This window comes from Terrapene carolina, unplaced genomic scaffold (genome assembly GCF_002925995.2).
Source record: "Terrapene carolina triunguis isolate 2854851 unplaced genomic scaffold, T_m_triunguis-2.0 Scaffold558, whole genome shotgun sequence".
Taxonomy (NCBI): Eukaryota; Metazoa; Chordata; order Testudines; family Emydidae; genus Terrapene; species Terrapene triunguis.
Window position 1 is genome coordinate 604274 of NW_020664909.1, and position 15881 is coordinate 620154.

Sequence of the window (15881 nt, forward strand, 5' to 3'; positions counted from 1 at the left end):
CAGCTGTTCTACTAGGCGGGGCCAAGGCATGATGTGCACGGAAATATCCACCTCGGAGTGTTTCTTAGGCACCATTAATAATGGAAGATGAAAGTTTGGCGGGCTAAGATTCAAGTCAGCTCTTATATCATTTGGATCTATTTCTTCAGGCAATGCTACAGGGAACCCCATGGATACAGTAACTGTAATTTTTTTATATAACAGGAGCACTTGCCGACCCCCTAGCACTAGACACACAGCATTGCCAGCTTTCATGCTTTTATCATGAATGTGATGATATTTGGTGTGTTTCTTAAAGCCCCAGCTCCTGGAGGCATCTGATCAGGTGAGAAGTTCAGCCTTAATTTTTTTTAAATGTAAGTTTCTTGCCCTCACAGTAGTAGAGAACAGGGCTGGCTCCAGGCACCAGCGAAGGAAGCAGGTGCCTGGGGTGGCCAATAGAAAGGGGCGGCACCTCCGGTTCTTCGGCGGCACTTTGGTGGCGGCTCGAGCGCTCCGCTTTAGTCTTCGGCGGCAATTCGGCGGCGGCTCGAGCGCTCCGCTTTAGTCTTCGGCGGCAATTCGGCGGCGAGCCCTTTGCTCCGTCTCCTCTTCGGTGGCCCTTCCGCCGCAACTCCATTGGGCTTTTTTTTTTTCTTCACCACTTGGGGTGGCAAAAAAGCTGGAGCCGGCCCTGGTAGAGAAAAGCTTGAAACTGTGACTGAATGTAACCCTGAAATCTCAAAACCCAGAAGGCAAAGAGAAAGAACTCCTCATTAAAAACAAATAGATTTTTGAACCCAATCTCATGGGTTTGGGGCCTCATTCATGATTTTTAAATGTGTGGAGTTGGCAATATTGGACACTGCACAAACACGTGTTAAAAGACAATCTCCTCCCCTAAGAGCTCACAGTCTCAATAGAGAAGACAGATAAAGAAAGTAGCATTGTCCTCATTTAAGTTATGGGGAGTTAAGGCATAAAGAAAGCAACTGACTTGACTGCAGTCACAGTAAGAAGTTTGTACGAGAGCTAGGACATGAACCCTGGCTTCCTGAGTGTTAGACCAACACCTTAACTTCAAGAGCATGTGCCACTGTGCATCCAGTCTAGAATGGCTTTGATTTTAGATTAAGGAAAATAAGAAGAAGCAAAAACAAAAGATCTGCATGAAAAAGGAAAGCGTGTGTGTCCCATTTTTTGCAGGCTGCATCTGCTCTGAAACTGAAACGGCTGCGAGCTTTGGCTGCACGCAGACTGAGTCCCTCAATAGGTAAAGGAGCAGCACACAGGCATCAGAGACATCAGAGTTTGATGACTGCATGCAACAACAGTAGCAAGGAGTGAATTGCAAAGAAGTCAGAAGGTTCCTTTAAATAGCGTTGTTGTTGTTGTGTTTATTGTTTAATAAAATAGACATCCAAAGGTCAGATGCTTGTCCAAACTTTATCTAAATCAGGTGTGGAAAATAGGATTGGACAGTGCATGAACTCAGGCTCTTTCATGAGCCAGTACCCAACACCTACGTCTGGCTGTGTTGAAAATACTAAGTCAAAACGCCTTTCTCTGCACATTTTTTAGCACCTCAGCTTCCCATCCAGGTCAGAACGAGGAAATGCAGAGACATATGCAAAAGCACAATAATGGAAATAAAAGACTGGTTCTGGTTGCTCTGAACCAGGTCACCTTTCCCAGCTGATTATGGAAGGAGACAGCATGTTTAGTGGTTAGGGTAGGGGAGTGAGAGGAGTCTGGTGAGCTGGGTTGTCTCCTCAGCTCCGCCACTGGCTCACTACATGACCTTTGTTGATTCACATCTGCTCTGTGCTTCCTTTTACTCTTGTGTAAAATGGGCAGTAAAACAGGACACCATATGGTAAAGCATTTTCAAATCTTTTGATGCCAGGTGCAATCTCAAGCACCTGTCTCATTCCTGGCATTCCAGAACTCATAAATACAGGTGCAGATGACAAAAATGAAGCAACTGAAGGGATAGGCTGAGAAACCTCATCAGATATGAATAATTCTGAGTGACATTCGGTGCACACTCTCTCTGTTGAGAGCAGTTAATATTCACTCATCAAGAAGGAGCAAAACAATATCCCTGGAGCAGATTAGATGCCATTCTGATAAGTGCCTTAGAAGTATGTAGAGAGAGGCTAGACTGGTTGGTTCATTAGGGAAAATGTCTGTGACACTGTTGATCACAGGGTGAACTCAGTGTATCCATTGATAGCTCTGCATGAGTCGAATGACTGGATAAAACCCTTGCTTGCGTTATGGGAATGTAAGTGAAAATCACTCGGATGGGATTGACAATGGTTTCCCCCATACTTACTGATCCTGACTTTGTTCTGTAGCTGTGTCATTTGTTTATTAGGGCTTGTCTACACTGGGGATTTTAGCCTTTGGTGTCTGGCCACTGGTGTAGCTGCAAACCCCTAGTATAGATGGGGAAAGTACCTCTGCAGTTTACTCCAGTTTGAAGCAGGGGTAAGCTACCCCTTTGTAAGCCTTGACATTGTAGCATGCTGCTGCCACAGCAAGATAAAGAAGTCTGGATATTATGCCCAGCTGTTGGAATGAGTTGAGGAGAATGGGATTTCTGGTATCTCAGTACTGTACATGTAAACCAGACATAATGAGCACTTGTATCAAATAATAGCTTGATAAGGCAATGACTCCTAACACTCAGCCGCTGCCGTGTTGGAAAGAGGTTTCTACACATGCTTTGTTCTTTAGATTTAATTTTCTACTCGACCGGTTTTGAAAATAATTTCTCTCTCCATACCAAGAAGCTAGCACACTACCTCTGGCTGGTACACGCTGTCGATATTTAACCACCTGTGTTCCGGTTCACCACTTTCCTGTCCTGAAAAGCTCTAGTTAGAACTGGCCCCTCAGAGTAACCATGCTGTGAAGAGCCTCCGAGGCACAACTGCTGTATCATCAAGGCCCAGAACTTGACTTTTGCTTGTTTGAACTCGATTCTCTTTCCTTCCATCATTAAGCTGCTCAGGCAAGGTCGATCCCTCTGGTCTGAAGTCGGCTGGAACTGGATTGCTACAATCCAAAGCATACGCTGGTCACTGGTGAATGTTTAAATGAGTAAATAGGCTAAAGATCATGTGGAAGTTGCTTTTCATAGTCACAGAGTTTAAGGCCAGAAGGGACCATTAGATCACCTAGTCTGACCTCCTGTATTGCAGAATCCCTTAAATTTCACCCAGTTACCCTTATACTGAGCCCAAAAACTTGTATTTTTCAGTCTTGATATGAAATAAGATTCTTCTCTCTCCAAAGTCTACAATCTGCATTGGTACAGGGGGTGGTGAGGGAGAGAGGAGTGAAGCTTTTTCTTTATTGCTATGTAATTTCAAGTCATATTAAGCTATTCAGTCATGCATCATACCTTTATCTATCAACCCTTCTCCACATAAGGCACCTAGCAAACAGTTAAATTATAATGACACAAAACAACGAAAACATCCTGAAATAGCATAAAGCAAAACTCAGATAAAATGCTCATCGGCCAAATAAAACAGCCATCAACATGTGTGCTCAGCCTCCTCCGCTCCCCTCCACCCCCACCGTCCCTCCCCCCCATCTGTCTAGTCTAGTTAGATTATAAACTCCTTGGGGCAGAGACTTTCTACTCTCCTGTGTGCATATAGTGAGCTCCATTCTTGATTGGTCCTTAGGCACTACCATAATAAACATGATTAATCAGCATCCCAACCAACAGAGCATCAGTGATTATAGGAGGCCTCAGATACTGAATGGTTTAATATTGTTTTCAAGGCATGTTGGTTACTGTTACTGGTTTGTGCGTAAATTTTCAATGCCATAGTTGCTAAATTCCTAAAGAAATTGTTAGAAAAAGAAACAGACTGCTACAGTTAGACGAATTACGCTCTGTGCAGCGAGATCGTGAAAATGTTGGAGTCAGTGGAGCTCTGACAATTTATACTGGCTGAGGAGCTGCCCCATGGCACCCATCTGTTTCCAGGGCTCTGTTCACCTAGCACAGTTGTTCATGTGAAGGATCTCTACGTGTTGCCAGTATTTACCCCTGCAGGAGAAGAATGACCTTTACATGTGTGGGGTCTGACTGTGGGTAAGCGGATTGCTACACATCCAGAGGTGTTCTCTGCTACTAGCGTTGGTGGCAGTTAGTGTTTTTAGAGTTAATAGCCAGGGCCTAGGGCCAGGAGTTACTGCTGACTTGTTATGTAACCATGGTGAGTATTTAGGGCTGGATCGTGACCTGCCCTTACACCAGAACAGAGGAAAGTAAGGGGTGCAAAGTCCTGCACAGGCTACCTGCATGACAGGTCACAGCATGGGGGAGAGGGGGGACTACTCCCCATCCTACTCATGGGATATAGAGAATGCATAGGCAGGGAATGGGCAGAGCTCTGCCACTGTCCCCCTCCAATACATCAGCTGGCAGAGCACTGCCGAGCTCGCCTGGAGGGGGAATTCATCTGCTGCTGTCACAGAGCAGAAGCAAGCTACCTCCCCACAAGAGCAAGGGGGAACCAGGAGCAAAATGTCTCTTTCAGAGTTGCTATTCCCTCCCTGGTCTGCTTGTGGGGCAGTGTAATGCTCCAAGCCAGCTCTTAATCGCCATGTGTTGCAGGGTCCCTTTTATAAAATGACAATGATCATTCTTATCTTTATAAAGCTCTTTGAGAGCCTCGGAAGTGCCAAAGCAGGGCAAAGTAGTTATTCATTATGAACCACTAGGGTGCGCATGGCAACAGAGGTGGAAATCATTTGCAACTGCCTATGTGGAAAGAGCTAGAGGCAGCGTAAGGACTGGTGTAAGCAGTGCTTCATTAAACAATGGTGAAGGTCAAGCAGGCCAATCTTGGAGGATTATAGACATGCTGTGAAGAGCTGACGTGGACTAGGAACCTCACATAGTACTTGATTCTCACTATCGCTGTTATAGTGAATGATAAACAGTATATATTGATTATGTCTAATTAATAATTAAATATTAATCACTAATAATTAATCCGTGTTAATAATTAAATGTATTAACTATTAATAGTGGGCACATATGTAAAATAATCATATATATATATAGCACAAACTAATTAGTGTAGCACCAAACTGTGGCACCCTCAATTACAAATTTTTACATTGACTTCAATGAGGCTAATTGTAGTGCTGTACAACGTACTATTCAATGAGAGTAAAGGTATCTGACCAATAAGAAGCATGTTGATAGCAAATTCTGCCCTGGGATGCACATGAGCCGTGAGAGCTGATGCTGCATATCAGATACTAAATGCAGGGCACTCCTGGAGCATGAATGCTCTGTGCTGCAGTCAGCCCGGCAGCCTGAATCTTCCTCTCTCAGCAGTTCACTCGGCCTACCATGTTTTTATTACCACAGCTTGTTGCAGCAGCAATTTTTCTAGTATGCTCAAAATGGCAGCTTTAGATGAGAAGGCAGACACAGCTTTGTATAGTGGAAGCAAAATAGACAAAGTTGGCTCTAAGGGCAGTATTGCATAAAGATGTTCAGCCCTCTCCTCCATCTCTGGGCAGTGGCCTCCCTTTCAGGCCTGCTGTCTGGGACAGTTAAGAGCGATTGCAGTTCTCTTTTCTCTTCTGGGCCAGTGGTTCTCAAACTTATTTGATTGCGCAATATGCCACCCTTGCTTCTCCACTGCTGCTGGCGGAGCTGGGCAGCCAGCAGCCGCCACTCTCTGGCCGCCCAGCTGTCACATAACCTAGGGTACAAGCTGGACTGTAGGACAGCTATGTCTCCTCAACTCTCCAACCTGGGGTGCCTTTTACACTGCTTCACTCTGAGAGCAACCCCTCCTGGCCTGCTCACGCATAGACTCCAGCATGTAAATCACTCCCAGCTATACTGTATGAGTGCTATAGCCAGCCACTCTTGAATTACACTGCAGAGCGACACCAGCAAATTCCCAGTCCCAGACTTCCCCCTCAGAAATGTGTGTCTTGTACTGCCCAGCACCCACCTGGACAATACAAGCTCATAAAAAGTCCGTCATTTCATTAATAGAAAATGATATGCATAAATCCCGTTATCTCAAATGTAGTTTCCCAAACACTGCAATCCAAACACACTGGTTTAGATAAAATAATAAAACATGTTTTATTAATTACAGAGAGATAGATTTTAAGTGATTACAAGTAATGAGGCATAAAAGTCAGAATTGGTTACAAAGAAAATAAAAGGTAAAATGCAACTAACATCTAACTTAACAAGCTAAGTGGATTCAAAACGAAATATCTCTCTCACCACATGCTTTTGCAGTCTTGCTTGTAGCCAGGATCCCTCCCTCAGTTCAGTGTTCCTTCAGGTGTTGTTGATGCCATGAGCAAAGAGAAAGGGAGGAGTAACTTGGGGTGTTTGTTATCTATTCTTATACCTTTCTCTCCTCTTTGAGAGTGATCTCGAGCTGGGGTTCAGGCAACAGCACGTTTGTTGGGATGGGAACCTCCAGCTGTTCCTTTGCCAAGATGTATATTTCTCACTCACACCCTTCTTCCTTCCAAAGAATGGCCACCTAACCAGGTGCTGGTCCACTTGATCTCTTTGAAACCTGGCTAGGGTGTTCGATAGCCTTTCCATCTGTGAGGATCTGGTGTGTGGTGTTCCTCAGAATTGTAACATGTCTCAGTAGTACCATGCAACAGAAGTTTATATCTTTACATACAATGTTGTCACACATATTTCAACAGGGCAATAATGTTCCGCAGATTATGAGGTTTTCTAATGATACCTCACAAGGCATACTTTGTACAAAACATATCATAGTCTTGTAAAAAGTGTGAATATGGGAGTACAGACTATCAAACCAGTTCTGAAGGCAGTGCTGCTACCAGCAGCAGTGGAGAAATAAGGGTGGCATGGTATGGTATTCCCACCCTTACTTCTCTGCTGCTGCTGGCAGTGGCGCTGCCGTCAGAGCTGGGCACCCAGCCAGCAGCCACCACTCTCGACTCTGCCTTCAGAACTGGATGGTCAGAGAGCAGCGACAGAAGTAAGGGTGGTGTATTGCTGTGGGTAAAATGTCCACAATACCTTTTTTCCCCGAAAGCTTCTCCCCCCCCTCCCCGAACACATTCCTTCCCCCAGTTTGAGAACAGTGACACAGAATGAGAGGCTGGGGAGGAATACTTCCTGCAGTGTTAACTAGAAGAGCGAATTGAAGGGCTGGAGTGATGTGAACTCATCTATACAATATAGGGATACAGAGTAAATGAAAGCTTGGATGCAAATTCCATCTATCTACTGTTAGCTATTGAAGGTGGCAGCAGATGTTTCTGGAAAAGTTATTTCTCCTAGGCTGACAATAAAATCATGGATTTGTGCTATAACCTCCCTACCCCCACTGTGTGATCTCCATGCGGGTCACATACAAGCAGACACACATACCATTTGACTATAGATTTGCAAGAATTTTATTAATTTACAGAAAAACAGAGACACCACAGTTATTAGAATCCATTCATTTCTAAAATGTAAAGCCCCTTGGACATGGCTCTCCACTACCTGGAGAATAAGAGATTGGTAAATAGGATTGGCATCAAGCGCGGTCTCCTACCTCCAGCCATGGCTTACACATGATGCTTCAGAGGAATGCAAAGGAAAAAATAAAGCAACTGGTTCAGATCTATCTCATACCAGTGTAAATAAGGAGTAACTTCACAGAAGTCAGTGAGCTAGATCCTCCACGGGTGTAAATCTGCATCAAGTTACACTCTAGACTGATCATCACTTATACTGGGAGAGGACCTGTCCCAATGAATTTGCATTGTTGCAAAGTGGGAGGAGAATTAGACCCAATACATCTAGCTAATTCCCTCCTGAATCTTGCAGTTATCAGCTGATGCCCTGGAGCATACAGGCTGTTTACTTATAGCTTATATAGTTATTAATTATCATAAAATTATCCAGACTCTTTTTAAAGTCCAGCCCCAGTGTCTGACGCCAACCTCCTTCACCGGTATCAAACCCTCTATGAAGTAGTTTCACCCACATCCTTGTCCTTTGTAACTATAAAAGTTCATCCAGGTGGAGGGGGGGAGGGGAGATGCCTACACACAGTAATAAATAATTATTAATGAACATTTCAGAAAATAAACCTGAAAACAGGGCGGAAAAGTCCAGCTATAAAATGGAATGATTCTCAGTCAGCTCTGCCCTAGTGATGAATGGATTCCGATGGGCCCATGTTAGTTCAGAGATTTTATTTCCAATTAACACCTAGAAGAAGTACAAGCAGTTGCTGAGGATTGGGCTGGTGCATCCATTTAGTTAATTGCCTCTGGGCTTGGGCTTGGGCTTGGGTTTGGACACGGGCTTGTTGTTGGGTCTTCTGCGGACAGGTCCTTTATCCAGGAATTTTATGGCATCCTGCACCCATTTGAGATCAGGCTGCACGCAGATCTTGATGCCTCGTTTGGTGATGAACCTGCAGGGGAAGAAAAGGAAAGCCAGGCGGCCATTAAAATTCTTCTCTCCAAACCAAGGTCTTGTGTGCATATTTCTATTCTATGGCCTATGTGGTGTGGTACAAAGGTTTTGTCTTCAGGCATTTGGGATGGTTGCATCACTAAAGAGTCGCAAAGCCAGGAATGAGCTGGTTCTGCTGTATGGTATGGACATCAACTCTACATACATGCCGTGTGTGTGTGTGTGTGTGTGTGTGTGTGTGTATATATAGTGTATTCATAAACGTACATAGGCATATACTGTATAGCCAGAAATTTCAAAAGAGCTAAGCACCTGGCATACTGAGTTGGCCCTTTATTTATCCCACAAGAACCAAAATTAAATAGATGCTCATGAGATTGAAGGACCGGTCACATCCTCTAGAAGGAGGGATAATCACACTTCGCTGTTCTGTATGTTTCCTTCACACAGCTCAGCGCAATGCACCTCATTGCCAATTGACAGCAACGTTTGCTATTCCCCAGCATGCCACTCAAAACAGCTCTTGCTCTTTGGGAGATTTCCTCCTAATTTCTTGATCAAAAAGGTTTGTCTGTTCAATCCAAATTGTGGATGCTCCTCTGAACAGCACAAATCCTCCAGACTTTTTGAGGTTCATCCACTAACAGTTACTACCTGCTAGAAATGAAAGAATGCTCTTCAGTAGTATGTTTTGGTCAGACTGAAGACCCTCATGCTTGCTGTGATTCAGTTCTACCCCTGCCCTTTCTCTCCTGATAGCAGCAGCATGTGTCTCTAGATTAGTTTGAAGAGTAGTCCAGATACTTACATCACAGCTTTTACTGGTATGTGCTGCGTCTCATATTTAACAAGTCGTCTGATGTCCAGCTGCTGCGTGGACAGGTCTACACAGGAGCTTTTGGGCGCGATTTGACTTGCAACACTTCCTGCAGGGGAAAAAAATAGATGGTAAGCTAATGCTAAATGAATAGTCATTCTTTACACTAAGTGGAAATTATTGCATGTTAAATTACAGTTGAAATATCTATAGATGTATGTACTGGGATCCATTTCCTAAGTATGCTTCTTACATAGGAGCTATACAACCAAACTCCTGATCATCTGAGATCATTAAAAAGCCAAGGCAATTGTAAGAGTAAATGTCTTGGCCAAATTCCAGTGTGGATAGTAATTACATTCTGCCTTCCTAAATTGCCTCTGCACTTTCAATTGGGTCCATTGCTCTTCACTTTCTGTCCTAAACTGTCATGTAGCAGTGCTTCGCTATCAAAGAGCTGCTGGGTTCCCAGAGACGGCTTCATTTCAGTTGAAGCGATCTGTGTACATAAAGTATCTAAAGCATTTGGGGATCTTTTGGGATGTAAGGTTCTGGATGAATATGCGATACGTTAATTAAAAGTGGGAATGTGAGCAAGTGTGTGCCTGTCAAACAGCGTCACTCGGAAATAGAAGGGTATCACATGCTTCAACCAGGTGTGTGCATGTAATAATACTAAGAGTTGGTGCTTGCATAGCACCTTTCCTGGGAGAATCTCAACATACTTTACAAAGGAAGATCAATATTATCATCCCTGTTTTACAGGTGAAGAAACTGGGGCACTCTGATTTAGGGTATCCAACTTGAGACATCCTGGGCCTGATTTTCAGAGGTGTGGAGTACCCAGAAAGTCATGGAAGCACCCAAAAACCCAGGCAACCAGCAAAAGTGGCCACTTTTGAAAAAGTAGGTGTAAGAAGCAGAGTGGGATTAGAATTTGGGGACTCTGAATTACAATCCTCAAATGTGGCCAGTGGATTTACTGCCTGCCCATGTGGGATTATTTCCACCCTCTCACACCTGGCTCTAAAGAATATTCCCTATACAAGCAGAGCTTCTCTAAGCGGTTTGGAAGAGGTCTGAGTAGATATCCGCTTTTATGGTGCAAAGATGTGTGCCTATAACTCCCCTCTCTGCCCATTTCTTATCACTGCCCTTTCTGATCCCTCTTATGCTGCTCACATCCCTCTCCGCTTTCCTCTCCGTCTCCCACATACTTATGTGACTCCATTCTTTTCTTCTGCCTCCTGCTGCCTTCTGTTTTCCTCTTCACTTCATTTCTCTCCCCACTTTGCTGCTGCTGCCTTCCCCTCCATTCCCTGGGGCTCTTACTCTCCTTCCCAGCAAAATCTTTGTCTCCCTCTGTTCCCTTTAACCAAAAAATTTTTAAAAATCAAACCCACTTGGAGGACAATTAACTACCGTGAAAAAAAAATCAAATACTTTGCCTCTTTCCTCCCTCTTCCTATTCATCTGCCTTTGGAAAGTTCCGTATCTTCTGCCCAATTGCTCACATCCACAGAATCACTTCTAACGGGGCTACCACCTGAGACTTTTGATCTCTGCCCTATCTCCCCACATATTGCCTGATATGCACGGTCCTTCTACAGAAAGTTTCAGCTACATTTTATGGCAAATTATCCTGCCAGGGACACAGGGTTGGAACAGCAACAACAAACACACACTACAGGGATGAGCCCTCTGGATGTCTAGTGCAGATTATTTTGTGTTTGTGTGGGAGGGGCTGTGTTTGGGGTTTGTGGAGTTTTGTGAAGGTACTTTTTTATACTCATCATTGTGTATTCTTGTGGTTCTGCCTGAACTGGGTATGACTGTGGTTGTGCATGTGGTTTTTTTGTTCTTGTTGCATGCATCTGTTTATGGTGTATTTGTATATGTGCTTGTGTGTGTGCGGATGAGCTTTTGCAACAAGTGTGGTCTATTACAAGTGTCGTGGTGTATTAATTGTTCATGATTAATAGGAAAAAGATCTAAGTGTCACTGTGGACAGTTAATTTAAAAGACCAATGTGAAGCTGTGCTCATAAAAACAAAACAAGTGTGTAAACCTTATTAAGAAAGAAATAGTGAATAAGACTAAAAATATCATAATTTCATTGTATCCGTGAATGGTGTGATGTAGTCTTGAATGCTGTCTTCACTTCTAGCCACCCCACCTCAAAAAGGATTTAGCACAAATACACAAGGATTTCACAGAAAGTCAATGAAAATTACTAGAGTCTTGGGAAGATTTCCATACAGGGAGAGACTAAAAAGACCAGGACTATATAGATCAGAGAGGAGACAAATAAGAAGTGACATGATAAATATAAGAGTTGTCATCCTGGGTCAGACCATGGTCCATCTTGCCCAGTATCCAGTCTCTGACAGAGGGCCATACCAGAGCTTCAGGAGGAGAGTACAGAATAGCACAATTATGGAGTGATCCACCCCATCTTCCACTCCCAGCTTTTGGTAGTCAGAAGTTTTGGGTTGCCCCAAGCATGGGATTGCGTCCCTGACAATGTTGGCTAATAGCCATTGATGGACCTATCCGTAGAGCCCTGTGCGGATACAAAATTTGTATCTGTATCCGATCCGCAAAAATGATCCACAGATATCCGCACCCGCAGATACGAATATCCACAGATTTGCAGGGCTCTACCCATCCTCCATGAACTTATCCAGTTCTTTTTTGAACCCAGCTATAATAAGACAAAGGTGTATATACAATAATGAACAGACTGTAGAAAATGAATTGGGAGCTCTCCGTTTTCATAACATTAGAAGAAGGGCACAACCAACAAAATTAAAAGGCAACATCCTTGAAACTGCCTGAAAGACATGCTTTTTATAAAATGCATAATCAACCTGTGGAACTCGTTACCACAATATATCAGTAAGATCAAAAAAGGTTTAGACATTTATTATGGATAATAAGAGCATCCATCGATACTTTAGTTAAGCTCAAAGGTTTGCCAGGGATATAAATCCTCTTGGGCATAAACCAACCACCAGTTGATAGGGGTTAGGAAGAAACTTCTCCTATGGGCAAGTTATTCCATAACTGTTCACTATCAGTTTTCTCACTCCTTCCTCCTACATATCGAGTACCGGTCACTGCCCGAGACAGGACACTGGATTGGACGGACCACGGGGCTGATATAGTATGGCTATTGCTATGTTCCTGAAGAGTTAAACACTTACCTCTCACGGTGCTCACAGTAAAGAGGCCGAGCCAGAAAATGACCAGGATGTCTGTTGCGTGGAGTTTCATTGTTGATGGCTTCCTTGGAGTAGCAGAGGAGAAAATGATAATCGGAGCCCCTTTCACTGAGCTTTTATATATCTTGCAATGGTCAGCTCACTTCCTACACCCAATGAAAGGGGCGTCATGGTGGGGGTGAGCAGAGACGGAAATTTTGAGAAGCAATCAGTACTTTTTTTTAAAGGTGCAGAAAAACTCCTCTTCCCTTGCTAGACCCCTGTTAAGGCTTTTTCCTGCCACAAACTGAGCTGTGGTTGCCTCTTGCTGACACTTTGCAAGCATGTCTTATTTTAGGCTGAAAAAAAGTCACCTTTCTGCAGTGGAAACCAGTAATGTTCCTGTCCTTTGATATCTAGGCTGTGAGCATACAAAGCTAAAACCCACCACAGAGGCAAAGAGTGACGGGCGCAGAGCTAGGTCACTCCTGGACCACTTAAAGGGAAACATGAGTTACAAGAGGGGAGGCTTTGCTAATGGAAACAGGAATCAATTGGATTGTCCTTAGCAGCTGTACGTCAGAGGTGGCTGTGACATTACTCTGGGTACAATCTGGACTGATGGACAGCTGCGTCCCCTCAATTTTCCAACCTGCAATGCCTTTTACACTGCTTCGCTGTGAGAGCAACCATTGCTAGTCTGCACACCAGTGACGGATTAACTCAAAGGCCCATAGGCCCCGTGCCCAGTGCCTCTGGCCAATTTGGGGGCCCCCACAGGAGTACCAGAACCTGTGTAGACGTGAGGGGGCCATCAGCACTGGAACTGTGGTCCCGGCCTACTACTCCTCTTCCCCTGGGGCCCTGTCCCCAGCCAGGCCAGGAGCCAGAGCCAGGCTGCAGTAAGAGCCACCCAGGGAGCCCAAGCCACTGTGGGGAGCCCTGGACCCTACACCTAGGCAGGGGGCCAGGATGCCCAAAAGCAGCCCCCGGCCCATGTCCCCGCCCCCCTGGGGTGCACCACCCAGGGCAGCTGTAGGGGCCGAGGCTCCCCACTGAGGCCCAGGCTCCCTAGGCGGCTCTTACCACAGCCCGGCTCCAGCTTCTGGCCTGGCGGGGCCATGGCCTCAGTGGAAGATGAGAAGCAGGGGTTCCCCTGCCACTTCTGTGCTGCGCTTGCCTGAGGCTGTTATGCCCATGTTAAAAAGTGGGTGGGCATGGCCCCCCCTTACCCCTCTCCAATTCTGGCACCCCCTGGGCCCGTGGGGTATGTGAGGCCCAAATGTTCTTTGTGCCCAGGGCCCCAGTAAATCTTAATGTACCTCTGTTGCTCACGCACAGCCTCCAGCATGTAAATCACTCCCAGCGTTTCTGTATGAGTGCTATAACCATTAGCCAGCCACCCATGAATTACACTACAGGGCAACTCCAGCCAACGCCCAGTCCCAGACTTTCCCCCAGAACTGTGTGTCTTGTGCTGTCCAGCACCTTCCTGGACAATGCAAGCTCATATAATGTCCGTCATTTCATTAATAGAAAATTATATGCACAAATCCTGTTTTCCCAAATGAAGTTTCCCAAACATTTCAATCTAAACACATTGGTTTAGATAAAACAATAAAACAAGTTTATTAACTACCGAAAGATAGATTTTAAGTGATTACAAGTAATGACGCATAAGAGTCAGAATTGGTTACAAAGAAAATAAAAGGTAAAATGCAAAGAATATCTAATTTAACAAGCTAAATGAATTCAAAGCAAAGGTTTCTGACATCACATGCTACAGCAGTCTTACTGGCTGGAATCCTTTCAGCTCAGGACCCCTCCCCCAGTTCAGTGTTAATTTCCTTGTCCCTCAGGTGTTGTTGATGCCATGGGCAGAGGGAAAGGGAGGAGTGTTTGGGGGCATCTGTTCCCCTTTCTTATAGTTCTCTTCTTCTTTGAAAATCATCTCCAGCTGAGGTTCAGGAGACAGAAGATCTGTGGGGATAGGAACCTCCGGCTGTTTCTTTGCCAAAAATGTAGATTTCTCACTCATACCCTTTTTCCTGCCAAAGAATGGCCACTCAACCAGATGATAGTTCATTTGATTTTGTTGACACCTGGCTGAGGTGTCAGTTTGCCTTTTGTCTTTGAGGAACTGGTTTGTGCCTGCTTTTTTAAATTTGGAACATGTCTCAGTAATGTTATAGTGTAGAATATTATAACTTTACATACAATGTTGCCACACATATTTTACCAGGACAATAATGATCAGCAAATTACGAGTTTTCAGATGATACTTCACAAGGCACACTTTGTACAAAATCTATTATAGTTTTGTAAAAAAGGTGAACGTAGGGATACAGATTGTCACAGTGGCTCTTAAAGATATGGCAGGTTTAGTAATAGGGAGATATTCCCTGCCCATTCTGTGTGGTGGATCTTGTTAAAGCTATTTTGCTCTCCCCTTACATGCACAGGCCCCACACTGACATCCCTAGGCATAGGCGCCGACTTCCCCTCTTTTCCCTGGGTGTTCGACCCCCCTCTGCTCTGGCCCCGCCCCAATCCACCCCTTCCATGAGGCCCTGCCCCTGCCCCGCCTCTTCCCATCCCTTCCCCGCCCCCATTCCAACCTCTTCCCCATTCCAACCTCTTCCCCCCCTGCCCCAACTCCACCCCCTCCCTGCCCCATTCCAACTCCTTCCCCAAATCCCCGCCTCCCCTTCCCCACCTCCTCCCTGAGCGCTCATGTTCCCGCTCCTCCCCCCACCCCCGGAGCTTGCTAACGACACCAAACAGCTGTTTGGCGGCGGCCGGGCGGGAAACACTCCGAGGTAGGCGGAGGAGCGGGGATGCGGTGCGCTCAGGTGAGGAGGGGAGTTTGGCTGCTGGTAGGTCCAGAGCACCCACTAATTTTTCCCCGTGGGTGCTCTAGCCCCGGAGCACCACAAAGTCGGCGCCTATGTCCCTAGGTGTTTGGGGCATGTTGACAGAAAGAACAAATGCCCAAAGGCCTAAACCTCAACTTGCAAGATACAAGTAACTCCACTAGCCTCCACATGAGTTACCCATATCCTGTGCTGGAGAATCTGGCAAACAGGCTCTAGTCTAAATTTGCAGGGAGTGGGTCCTGTTTTGGCAGAAGCAGTTTCTAATTTGGTTTCCTCATGGTTGTGTCAGACATTATCAGGTTTCTCACTCCTTCACACAATGCACAGTCAACCTGTGGAACTCATTGCCAGGGGATGTTGTGAAGGCCAAAACTGTAACAGGGTTTTAAAAAGTCTTAGATAAGTTAATGGAGCAAAGGTCCATCCATGGCTATTATCCAAGATGGTCAGGGATGCATCCCCATGCTTCGGGTGTTCTGGACTCTGACTGCCAGAATCTGGAAGTAGACAATAGGGGGTGGATCATTCGATAATTG

The 15881-nt window shown here is 45.2% G+C and overlaps 1 protein-coding gene across 1 annotated transcript; it reads right to left on the reverse strand.

The window, feature by feature from the left end:
• Nucleotides 1-8290: 8290 nt before the first annotated feature.
• LOC112119487 (monocyte chemotactic protein 1B-like) lies at nucleotides 8291-12542 on the reverse strand. Its single transcript, XM_024218165.1, has 3 exons — nucleotides 12473-12542; nucleotides 9258-9375; nucleotides 8291-8447 (listed from the first exon to the last, which is right to left on the reverse strand). The coding sequence occupies exons 1-3, from the start codon at nucleotides 12540-12542 to the stop codon at nucleotides 8291-8293; spliced, it is 345 nt and encodes a 114-aa protein (XP_024073933.1).
• Between the last annotated feature and the right edge of the window lie 3339 nt (nucleotides 12543-15881).

Excerpts from the sequence above, each read along its gene's own strand:
- LOC112119487 (XM_024218165.1), bottom strand. The coding sequence starts at position 12,542 with ATGAAACTCCACGCAACAGACATCCTGGTCATTTTCTGGCTCGGCCTC. Across the intron at positions 9,376-12,472 it reads TACTGTGAGCACCGTGAGAG|GAAGTGTTGCAAGTCAAATC; the intron begins GTAAGTGTTTAA and ends TTTCCCCTGCAG. Across the intron at positions 8,448-9,257 it reads ATACCAGTAAAAGCTGTGAT|GTTCATCACCAAACGAGGCA; the intron begins GTAAGTATCTGG and ends CTTCCCCTGCAG.